This window comes from Scaptodrosophila lebanonensis, unplaced genomic scaffold, assembly GCF_003285725.1.
Source record: "Scaptodrosophila lebanonensis strain 11010-0011.00,11010-0021.00 unplaced genomic scaffold, SlebRS2 tig00000024-arrow-pilon, whole genome shotgun sequence".
Lineage (NCBI taxonomy): Eukaryota > Metazoa > Arthropoda > Insecta > Diptera > Drosophilidae > Scaptodrosophila > Scaptodrosophila lebanonensis.
Window position 1 is genome coordinate 5,124,748 of NW_022060538.1, and position 12,346 is coordinate 5,137,093.

The 12,346-nt window shown below is 40.1% G+C and overlaps 1 protein-coding gene across 1 annotated transcript in view; it reads right to left on the minus strand.

Annotated features, from left to right (window-relative positions):
- Positions 1–12,346, minus strand: part of LOC115620710 — an 85,233-nt gene that overhangs the window by 5,295 nt on the left and 67,592 nt on the right. Inside the window, exons 11-14 of the mRNA XM_030514085.1 lie at positions 7,825–8,073; positions 7,241–7,366; positions 4,650–7,121; positions 2,726–2,860 (exon numbers count right to left, since the gene is read on the minus strand). Coding sequence (XP_030369945.1) covers positions 2,726–2,860; positions 4,650–7,121; positions 7,241–7,366; positions 7,825–8,073 — 2,982 coding nt within the window. The remainder of the gene's footprint in view (positions 1–2,725; positions 2,861–4,649; positions 7,122–7,240; positions 7,367–7,824; positions 8,074–12,346) is intronic.

Genomic DNA, 12,346 nt, shown 5'->3' on the forward strand with positions numbered 1-12,346 from the left:
TGTCTGTGGCATGCAGCTGTCTTGCCACAACCTTGCCACAACCCACCACCCCCTGCCCAGGTGTCGACGAAAAGCTTTTAAATTTGCCAAGGCGCAAATATTGACACTTGACGAATATTGCATATTGCGCTCTATCTTGCCAGCGCCCACATATCTGCAAGTACCACAAACTATGTATAATCATATCCTTATATATGTATTTAGTAGGCATAATCGAGTGATGTCCTTGTAACGCGATGCGGTCTTAAATAATGGCCAATCAACTATATATGTATATGTGAGTGCGACTTGTGTGCATTAAAGAGATGATTGAGTGGATTTGTTGAAGGTTGCTTATTACTGATTGGCAGTTCCACAGCACAAAATATGCAGTTGTGCAGATAAGACTGTAGTCTGGCAGAGAATTAAGTTGAAGGTGCTTCCCATTTAATAATAGTAATCATAGCCATCGGGCAAGTTCAGGCGATATTAGAGGCATTTGGTAAGAGCACTTTATTGCAGGATTACACAATTAAGTTAGTTGTCAGTACATGCTGATCAAGAATGCATATTATTTATTCCATACAAACCTACGGGTACAAAATTGGAAAAACGGGCCTGAAACAAACAGTAATCAAAGGCACTTCTTGTTTCTTCGAAAAATCTGGTCTAATTATGATTGTATGCCGGGGAAATATAACTGAACATAACCATTTATTTGCCAGCATTTTTTTGAGAATTAAGAAAAACCGAGCGCCTAAAAGTCTTCACAACAAGGAGAGCTCTTACACATTCGACAATTTGAGAAGGCGAGTAGATATAGCCACACACACAGGCACACACATAGGCACACACATAGGCACACTTGAATATACATACATAGGCACACATATCCACACGTAGATGCTCATAAAAGAAAACACGCAAAAATTCGGGTAGGAAAAGAAAGATTTACTTAAACACCTAACATAATCAATTAAACCAATAATGAAATTGTCGTCAATTTCTATATAATATTGGTGTATTGAATTAGAAGGGAGCTTGTGTGGGGAAAATCAATTTGTAAGTTTAGTTTATTGTCAATTAAGATCGAATTATTGTGCACACAGTGTGATAACAGTGTGCACAATCATTAAACAAAGTACTTGAAACGCAGCTCAAAATTCGAGCTAAAATGTTATAGAAAAGTTTATTGTTAACAGCGTATTACAAGTATACTTATAAAACAGCCAAAGAAAATGAAACCCGTTTTAAAAATTCAATTTACTGTTCATTTGAAAAGAAACTAGCGACAGGCATTTGCTTAAAAACTTTAATACAAAACAATGTAGTTTTTCAATTTGTGTTATAAATAATTTCCAATGTTTTTCCCATTTTCTACGCAATCCATTTAAGGCAATCCCCCTGGGAAAGCAATTTTTCAATACGTACAACCGGCAAAATTGCGTGTAGAACATGCAGTTTCTTAAACGCCGCTCTCCTAAAGCTTAAGTTTTTCCTTAGCTCGTTTCAAGCGCGAGAAAAAGATGCAAACTTTCAAAGAAAATTCGCGTCAAAGTTGCATAACAAAGCATGAATAAGAAATCTTTCCGCCACTACTTTGCTTCACGGCCGATTCTACAGAGCGTTACTGAACGGAACGGTTCGGAACGGAAAGGACGGTGACGGGCACCCAACGTAAACAAAACTCGTTAAATAAAAGAACAATTGTACTTACACACACACACACACACACACACACACTCACAAAAAGAGAAGAAAAAGAAGAAGAAAAAAAACTAAAACGGTTAAGCAGAATATGCAAATACTTGAATGACTTTTTATACCCTGTACCCGTAGGGTAAAAAGGGTATATTAGGTTTGTGCAAAGTATGTAACATACAGAAGGAAGCATCTCCGACCCCATAAAGTATATATATTCTTGATCAGCATGACGAGAGAAATCGATCTAGACATGTCCGTCCGTCTGTCCGTCCGTCTGTCCGTCTGTCCGTCTGTCCGTCTGTCCGTCTGTCCGTCCGTCTGGATGAACGCGAGGATCTCAGAAACTATAAAAGCTAGAATAACCAAAGTTGGCATCCAGGTTCTCCTAGGTCCGAGTAAGGACGAGTTTATTTTATTTTTTGGAATTTTCCCCCCCTTCCCCCGCTACAGAATTTCGTCAATAGCGTCCACATTTCAAATGCTACATTTACCAAACTTTGCACACATAATTTATATATAATTGTCTACTGTTGTATAAAATTTTATTCAATTCGGTCAATTCTAAGAAAAGTTATTAGCAAAACAAATTCTCGCCAGTACAACCCCCACAAACTGCAGCAACAAGTTCGCTCGTCTTCTTCCTCTTTTTGCTGCTGCTATGGGCGCATATAACTCAGTGACGGAAGTTTACCTGGGTACAGGGTATTACACTGTCGGGCTTGCTCGACTGTAGCGTTCTCTCTTGTTAAAGGTGAAATGGTGCTTAAAAAGCAATGAATGTCCCCCCTGCTGAAGTTTTTGCTGATGAGGGGCGGCAACTACGTATAAGAGCGCAGAACTCGCACCTCATGGCAAATACAAATACTCGTACTCGTGCACATTAAACGGGGTAAAATAAATGTAAACTTTGTAGCTTTTATTTTTTTCTTGCATTTTTGTTGCGTTCTTTTATACTTGTATATATATTTATAATTGAAGTTTGCTGCAAATGGAAAATATCGGACAAACAAAAATGCACGCATTTTCCGCACTTCTCACCCACCTGAACGTTTGTCTGCCTCATTGATGGGCACATTTTCCAACACAATGGGCTCCGAACGCCCTTTCTGATTGACGCTGTAGACCACCAAATGAAGCGCTGGATGCGCATCGGGATAATAGTCCATGGGTGTGAGATCTGAAAATGGCAAAGGGCATTAGTTAAATGATGAATGAATTTATGTTTGTGTTTAGTTGGCCAACTACTGGTCATTAATTTAAAAGTTTTGCTCGAAAACTTCATTAAAGTAAACAGCATTTAATTAACACGTCGCATTTGGCCAAGAGTGGCGAGAAAAACTTCAGCTACGGGAGCATAAAATGAAAAGTTTGTGTTTTTTTATGAGCATACAGCGCGCTTCAAAAGTTTCCCTGTTTCTACCGATAGCAGATCATTAAAATGAGATCTGTGTGTGAACTCTTATAGCTATGGCCTGCAATTTCGGCAGTCTGCGTGGCTGCCAATAAGCAACAACATTGGCTTGGCAGCCGGCAGGAATCCTGGCCATAGAAAGCGTCGTTAACACGCTTGTCTAACTAATCGTGACTTTACGCTTCGTTTGACTTTGCAAATAAACTGCACACACGCACACTCAGCCCCTCTCCCACCTCAATCGTCGATAAGAACAACAAAAAAGGGAAAAATCTGCCACTGCATTTGGCTCGGTTGCAACTTTAATAATCAAAATGTGGCTCATTAACTCATGCGGTGGCGGCGCGTTTTTGCCATCAAAATCAAATGTAATAAAATAATTTTTGGCTTTTGGCTGTTTTTGCTGCTGTCTGAGGTGTGCGGGTGTTTGGCTTTTTGCTTTTTGGGTGTGTGTGAGTGTGCATCCCCGATAAATCTTGTTTTTCAACAACTTAATTCAGATTTGTTGCTGCCAAGGCAACCAGCCCACATCCCTTCCCACACCATGGCGCATTGCCATAAAAGTTTTGCTGACTAGCTAAAATTCATTACAACAAACACAGGAATGGAGCGGGGCAGCCTGTGCGGTGTTTTGGGGGAGGAGGCAAAACAACTCGCTGCTAGCCACGACTAATTAATCTGCGTAGCGCTGTGTAGTTAAGACCCAGCTCCAACCCCTATCCCACCTCCCTCTCCCCCTCCCCGACTCCCACTCAGTGCCGGCGTCGAGTAATTTTGCTTGCTTAACTTTTTGCTCAGCTTGTTACTTTGATTTGTTTTTGTTTTTGCGCTAACTCCTATTTCCATTTTGGCTGCCGCAGAAAAGTCGAGTCTTTAGTTTGCGGCTTTTCATAGTGCGGTAAAAATGTTGTAATGGGAGCGCCTTAGCGCTCATTTCTACAAACGGCGAAAGGGCAAGTGCCCTGCAATTTGTATGCGTAGTTTAGCAGTAGCCAACAAATTTGTGCCGCCTCATTTAAATATAATAATTTATAAGCGCATGTAATAAACACTGCCGCTCGGCTGAGTTTTGGCCTCCATGCCATATAGCCCACTATAGCATGATCCGTGGCGTATTGGATTGCCATCAGATTGTTTTAATTAAGCCATGACCACTAGTGATGGGAGAGACAACGTATTCATCGTGGCTTGAAATACTAGCATTGCGATCTCACCGTATATTGATTATTGTAAAAATTAATAACAAATTGCATTCGAAATTCTACAATTTTGATTCTCAGCACATCTGGTGTCTAATCGCATATAATAGAGAAGCTACTTTTATTTAATCAAAATGGAAATTAGCCATTCAGAACACATACTTCATCGAAAATGTATAGTTTTGCTGAACTACTTGTATTTCCTTAGCTTTAAAATAATAAAAATAATTCTTATAGGGTTAATCACATTTTTCGAAATGCAAGCTATAGAACCCTGATAGAATATACAAATAATAATGCTATTAAATCTTGTTTGGAGATTGCAATTCTTAGCCACAACACTAATGTCTACTCACCCGTCAAGTCGATGCGAAAGACGGGCACATCAGCATAAGTGCTGGATGCATTCAGACGCAACTTTTTAGTCTTGGAATCGTAGGCTTCCAAATAGAATTGCTGTTGCAGGCCGCCATCATAGCCGGGCATGCATTCGAGCTCCATGGTTGAGTAGATGATGTTGTCATAGTTATCAAAATTAATGGTGCCACCACCACCACCACCGCCGCCGTTAGCTGAGCCACTGGTGCCATCATAACTGTGCCCACCACCTATTAAGCTCTGGGTGGCCACACCATTATTGAAGCTGTACTCCATGCGTGAGTAGTCGAAATGGGGACGCTGCCAGTCTGCCTCCGACTGCAGTGCTTGCTCCAACTTGGTCTCAGCTGTAGAAAAGGTCACACTGGCCACAAAATCATCATCGCTCACATTATAAACATCATCGTCTTCGTCTTCCTCCTCATCTTCCAGTGAGTCTGTGTCCTGCATCAATGCCAGATCGACATGTTGTCGCTCGGTGGATTTCAGACTTTTTGCATCTGCACTTTCCATATCTTCCTCCTGATAACTTCCGGCAAAGTCATTATCTAGATCGGTTTGCTCATGTGTACCATCGGCCATATACTGAGCATCTGTCTCCAATGCAGTTTCTTCAGCCTCATCATTGTCTACACCAACAGCTTCATCAGCTTCCGCAGCTTCCTCCTCTTCTTCGTCTTCTTCGTCATCTTCATCTTCATCATCGTCGTCCGTTTCAGTTTCAATTTCAGTTTCTTGGCTGGCAATGCCATCAACTTTATGCGGCATAGTTTCGAGATCATCAGAGGATGGGATCACTGCGCTTGATATATGCGTTTTGTCTTCGGTGTCCAATGATGTTCCTGTTGTCTTACTGGCGCTGCTAATTGCTGCTGACATCTGCTGCTGCTGCTGCTGTTGCTTGTAAAACGCTACCACTGCCGGCTTGTTGCTAATTTGCGGGGCATTGGGTGGCAAGCTGTGTGGTTGCTCCAACTCCAGTCTGCTGCTGACATTGCTGTTGCCCATGGTGGCCAAAGATTTGCGTGTGCGCCTGGTGTTCGTCATGTCGTTGTCGTCGACGGCATTGCTGTCATCGCTGCCGCTGCTGTAGCTGCCATTACTGCTGCTGTTGATATTGTTGCTGGCGTCGTTCTCGTTCTCGTTGTCTGCATCTGCTGCCGCTGCTGCTGCTGCTGCCGCCGCTGACATTAATGTTGCCTCTGCTACCAGAGTTGGCTTTTTGCTGGCTGTTGTTGCTGTTGCTGTTGCTGCAGCCTCCATCTTGATGTCATTTGCTGCTTGGCGCTTTCTTCGATTGTTGCTGCTGTTGCTGTGCACGGCAGTCGTTGACGTTGCATAATGATGGATTATGTTGTGCTCATTTACCTCACGTCTGCTCTGTTGCCGTTTCAGCTTCTTCTGCTGCTTTTGCTGCTTCTGCTGCTGCTGGTGGTGGTGGTGGTTCTTCTTCCTGCTCTTCTGCATGTTTTTCTGTCGCTTATTAAAATACTTTGTTGGCAGTTTGCTGTTGTTGCTTTTGACATCGACGCTAGTAACTATTTCTGCTCCTACATGTGACAATGATAAATTTGATTTTGTTGCCTCACTGTTTGCCAGCAATGTCTTCTTCATTGGCTGCCGCTTTCTTCTTGCCGCTCCTGCTGCCATTGCTTCCATTGCTGCTGCTGTTGGCTGCCGCTTTTTGCTTGTTATTGATGCTTTGAGCAACTCACCGCCTGAAACAACAACAAAGCCGGCATTTCGCTTCGTGCGTCGTTTATTGTCCACTCGCTGCTGTTGTTGCTTTGCCGGTAATCCATCAGTTTTGTTATTGATGTAAGCCAGACTGGATGTGGGCAGTGTGGACGCTACTGCCACTCTTCCTACTGCTGCTGCTCCTGCTGTTCCTGCTCCTCCTGATCCAGTGCCTTTTCCGAATCCGCCGCCAGTTCCCCCCATGAGCTGGCGATTCGCCTGCCGCTGTCTTTCGATTTCTGCCAATGTTTGTGACGGCGTAAATGATGTGCGCTTTTTTAGACGCTGCAATTGCTGTTGATTCAGGCGATATCTTTGCTGTTGCTTGTGCTGCGTGGTCTTTGTTGACACATCCTTTTTATGTTGCTGATTATTAGATTTTACATGACCAGCAGTATTGGCGTGGCCAGCGGTAGTGTTTTTATTATTTTTCATATTTTTATTGTTAGATATTTTGTTGGCATGACTAGCACCAATACCAGCACCAGCACTATCAGCATTGTTCGGCTTTCCCTTGCCATTGGAAATGTTAGCCGTGTTGTTGTTATGGCGCTCACGTACGTATTCCAAATGCGGGTAATTCGACTCGTGCCTGCCGTATTGTGTTTGCAACATTTGATTGCCATGCATTGTCGTCTGATTCGATGAATTCAGCGAGGCAGAGGTCACTACATATGGACGCAATGTACAGTTGCGCAACGCACCAGGCTTGGCTGCACCCATAGAAATAACAAGGGCATGGGAAAAGAACGTAAAAGGTAATATAAAATGAATTATAATGAATGAGCAGGAAGGAGTGCAGCCCATTTGGGGAATACGGAATTGTGCTCACCTGCTGGGACCACTTGGAACAGACATGGTTCCGCTTGCTTTCCAATCGCATTGCGTCCCCAACAGGCCAGTGTGCCATAGTCCCGCTCTCCTTTGGGCGTATAGATGAGTTCGCTGATGGTCTCAACTGCAAATAGGCCAGCAAGGAATGCAATTTAATATGGAAACACAATCACTATCTCAGATGCAAGGACAATATGGTATTGTTTAAATAATATTAAATTTCCATTTACAAGCAGGGCCCCTGCGAAGAACGAGAGCTAACAGTGTAGAAGGCCAAGATATGCTGCTCATATCCGTGCTCGTGTGCAAAGGTAAATAAAATAAGTTCTGCTCGCCCAAGCAGCCAACCAACTGGGACAACAGATAACCCAATTTATGTGCACGATATTGATAAAAATTCCATACAAAGCAAGCCCCAAAAGTAAGGAAATTTTTTTAATTTTTCTAAAGCCTGCTCAAGCGCAAATACGAAAATATATGCATATCTATATGTATATATGTATGTATAGTATGTGCACGCAAATTTATCATTGCATATGCATAGGCGTATATGCCTAGTCGAGCATTTAACTGCAGACTTACCATAGCTCTCGAAGTGCGTCTCGTTCGCCTCGACGATGGTGCGTCGCACGTCGCTCGTTGTGGTCGTCGTCGGGTCCTGTATTGTTGCATAGTGGCCAGACGGCACCTCAAAGTGTTCGCCACTGCTCGAGAATGTCCATTCGAAATCGATTTCGGGTGGATCGGAATTGACGCGACATGGTATGGGGACTGCCTCCTCCAAAGAGGCTCCGATGACACTCACGCTGCTGCTGCTGCAGACAGGCGCATCTGTGGGTGACAGGAAAGAACAGAGCGATAGAGACAGAGCCTCAGAGCGTAGAGTAAAATGCAAAATAATGAGCAGCTGCAATTGTCTGCCGGCTAAGCAATAAATGTAAGTGTACCAAATATTTTGTAGCTATTTTTTGTTTGCTTTATAAGTAAAAATGTTCAACAAATCGCTGGGGCAAACATTGTGCTGACAGTTGTCTAAAGAGAAAAGTGGACAACGGTACGCAAATTGACAGCCAAGATTTTCAATTTGAACTGTCAGCTGCCGCCGTTGTCGTTCGGACGGTATAGGTTGCGGAATTGAATACGAATATGCGCAGCTGTTAAGCGATATCCATTGAATTTATTGTTCTCTTTTCACTTACGGCAATGCATACTTTTTCCGAACAAAGTGAATACACAAGCTAAAAGTAAATAACTTCGAAATGATATCTTTATAGTTCTCGTTAAGATTTGTTCATACATATTTTTACATACATAGTATGCAAGCTCTTTGTTTGGCATATGGAACGGAAGCAGATACTCAGATAATATTCAAATATTTCCTTAGGCAATGCAATATTTTCATTAATAATTCATGACGTTAATTACAAAAAAAAGGAACTACGTTTCTATAAATTTTGGCAGAGTAAGTCTCACAAGAGTTAGTTATCAAAGAATACATATTTGGATGCTTGAAAAAGGTGGTACTACTTGAGAGTTGACCGTCGTGAAGCTTGCAAGATTTATCATAAGACAAACGAAAAGCTTGATTAAAGAGAAAACAATGGATTTTTAGAGTTTTCAATATCGTAAATATTTTAACAATTTCGGCATCTACTATTTTCTTAAAAGGTAATGAAAACCCAGTTTTATTTTGCCATTTATTGTTAGCATGTCTCCTAAGACAATTGTATCATTGAACTTATCCACAGCTGGTCCGTTTCCTTTAAGGAATTTGTGAGCACCTTTGTTTTTGTCATCAACTAAAGTTGCTACCTTTTGTTAGGCTTGCTTAGGGCATGATTTATTCAGAGTAAACTCATTGTATCTGCTTACAAGCGATTGAACTTGAACCCAGAACAGCTCCTACGCACACACTAATAACAACAATATATGCAAAAACTTTGCACACAACTTTGAAAACTGTGGCAGGCAAGTGCGCCAAGCTACCTTGTGGTATCAAAAATCCCATCATAAACAACCAGCATATCCCAGAAACAATAAAAGCAACAACCAACAACCAGCAAGAATGGTAGCAATGCTGCCACCACGCCTACATATCGCCCTGAGCCCAGCCGAGAGCCGAGCCACTTGGCGTATTTATAGCATCAAAACATTTTGTTGTTTTATTAAAAAATATTTGAAAAGTTTGCATGTGTCACATGCATAAGCAAAATATTATACGAAATATTTGTTGCTTCTGATGATGACGATGATGGCCCTGAGCTGATGCCATGCCTACTTTGTCGCCCACCTCTCACTAAACACACTCTTTGACTTTCCGTATTTGAATATTTCAGCACAGTTTTGAAAACTTCTCAATTTTTGACAAAAACAAACAAGCCAGAAAACAACACAGCAAACGACAAACAGTCGAAAAAGTTAAAAAAAAAATATGTATTTATATATATATATATGTGTGTGTACAAACATACATGCTTAACTGTTGTCTATATGGTGTGTGTACATATGTATGTATGTGCCTGTGCACTCATAAAAATTGCCATAAATTTATATGACTGCGTCAATTTCACAATCGTAGCTGCCACTTCTGAATGGACATTGTCTGATTAATTTGTGCCAAGATATGAGCGCAACGTATGGCCACAATTCTGATTCTGATTCTGCCAGTACACCCATTTATCAATCATAATCATGGCAAATATCGGCATTGGGCATCGGCTTTGGTTTCAGTTCTGCCTTCCCAGGCATATGCAAATGTTTACGTGGCGTATGCGCGATGTTGCTGCCTTGCACAGTCGGCAATATTTGCGCATGGTAAGGTGTATCTTTCGCAGTATTTACTTTCAATTATCGTAATTATCAAAAGGGTTACGCGAAAGGTAACGGCATCGTGCAATGCAAACAGGCGAAAACAGTTTGCTGATGTCTTCCCTTTTGCCTTTTTTTTGTGTTCGCATCCGTCCGACGTTTGGGAATCGGGGATGGCGCCCATTTTTAATCGCGCAGCTTAATGCCATGCTGACGCAGCAACTTTTATGGGATTATTTACTTTGCAGCTAATTTGTGTTGCCGGTGCAAAAACGTTAACGAAAAAATGAAATCAAAAATAATGGAAAGGCATCAATGGATTCGAATACAAACCAACACCTACATACACTCGAATGTATTTATGATATGTGTATATATCACCATACTTCTTTGGATTTTTCCTGGCTTTTTTTTTAATTTCTGATCCTAACTTTTATAAAAACAAGAATCTGGGTGCATTTAAATGTTTGGAATAATATTGTTGAACCAGTAAAAAAATGCAGTGATGTTGTCTCGAAATGGTTATACTTGTAGATATTCATGAATAAAAACTTACAATAGGCGAACAATATAAAGAATGCCATAGATTCAAGATTATTAATAATACAAATCTATAATATAAAACACAAAAATAGCAATAATAATAAAATAGATTACAACAATTTTAATTGAAACAAATTATTGATATAGCCAAGAATGGAAAATATTCAGATAAAGAGTTCCAAACTGAAGTAATAGGCTAAAAATCAAATTGCTATGGAAATGTGTTGCATGAAGTGCTTCATTTTAAGTTTAAAGATCTATGTCAGTCTACCCTGGCCTCAAAAAAGCTCCGATCGAGTGCGAGTTATAGTGATAACTGAAAATGCTTAAGCCTCCATAAGGCAGAAAAGGACTCTTGATAAGGAACGAAAACACAATGGTTTTATATTTGAAATAAAGAAAATCTGGGTTTGACAACTTTTGTATGAAGATTTATCTTATTTAATTCGTCTGTCATTTGCTTCTGCGTATGAGAGCTATGAGACAAGAAAAACTTGTTCGTCTTTCAACAACATACAAGTATGTAGAATATGCACAAAAATGTTTGTTTTGTAATTACTTATGACTATGGCTGTATGAGCATAACACAGGCAGGCCGCTTAACAAAAATACAAAATACCATTATTAGTAGCCACTCAGAATATAAATGATGGATATACATGAAATGAAAGAATAAAAAAAAACTCAGAATTTTTTGTGACAAAATCAGAATTTGATTTTAAATTTAAATTTAAGCTAGTGTTTTTATTGTTATCAGCATACGTGCTCAATAAAAAAATGAGGATAACATCAACATTTGATTTATAATAAAAGAACACAAAATTGTTAAAACATAACAAAGACATGAAGTGTAATTCGTATGTTTATAAACTAAAAAGTAGCGCGGAACATTACACTTTCTGGATCTCATGCATGGATCTAGCTGCCTTTTATCCCATTTTATGATTTAAATCGAAAATAGGCCCCAAAAAAGGTATCTGAATGCAATGTTTATCGATGCACTTCAATCAGTGAGTCAATCATTCAAAGCGCCTGTAATTTAATATTGTAGTTAAAGCAAATAATGTGTGTAAATTGTTGCGGAATGTGTCGCTCGTACATACTCGGCACGTACAATTAATTAAATAATATGCCTTAACTTAATTTTTAGCAACGTGCTGCAAAATATTTGCATTTAAAATGCCTTTTTTTCAACTGCATTAAATATGCAAAGTAAAAATTAAATTTGTGCATAAACAGACACACACAACACATGGATGTGGCTGTCCTATTTGTTGTAACTGCCGCGTTCTTTTGGCGTCACCAGCTTTGGGCCCATAATTATTAATGGTTTAATAATGACTATGTGTTTCAATAATAAAAGCAGATCATTCATTTTTATTATCCACCCAGAACATGCCGCCCACACTAAGTTGTGAGCTCGGTCGGCCCTCAAATAAGGTAGCCAGCTGTCCATTTGTTGCTTATGAATATACATTAATATGTGTATGAGGGCGCATGTGTATAAGTCTGTATATAAATATTTGTGTGTGTGTGCACGAACAAATACAAACAAATACACACATACTGTTAACAGTCTACACATTCATTTTGTATTTAAGCATCATTAATTATTTAGAAAAACAGTCGGAAGTAAATGGTTTATAACGGTAATTGAGACATTTTCAATAAGTTTCAAAGCGTTTTTGTCAGCATACAAATTATTTTGTATGTGTTCGAACATTTTGAATAATGGACAAATTTCAAATAATAA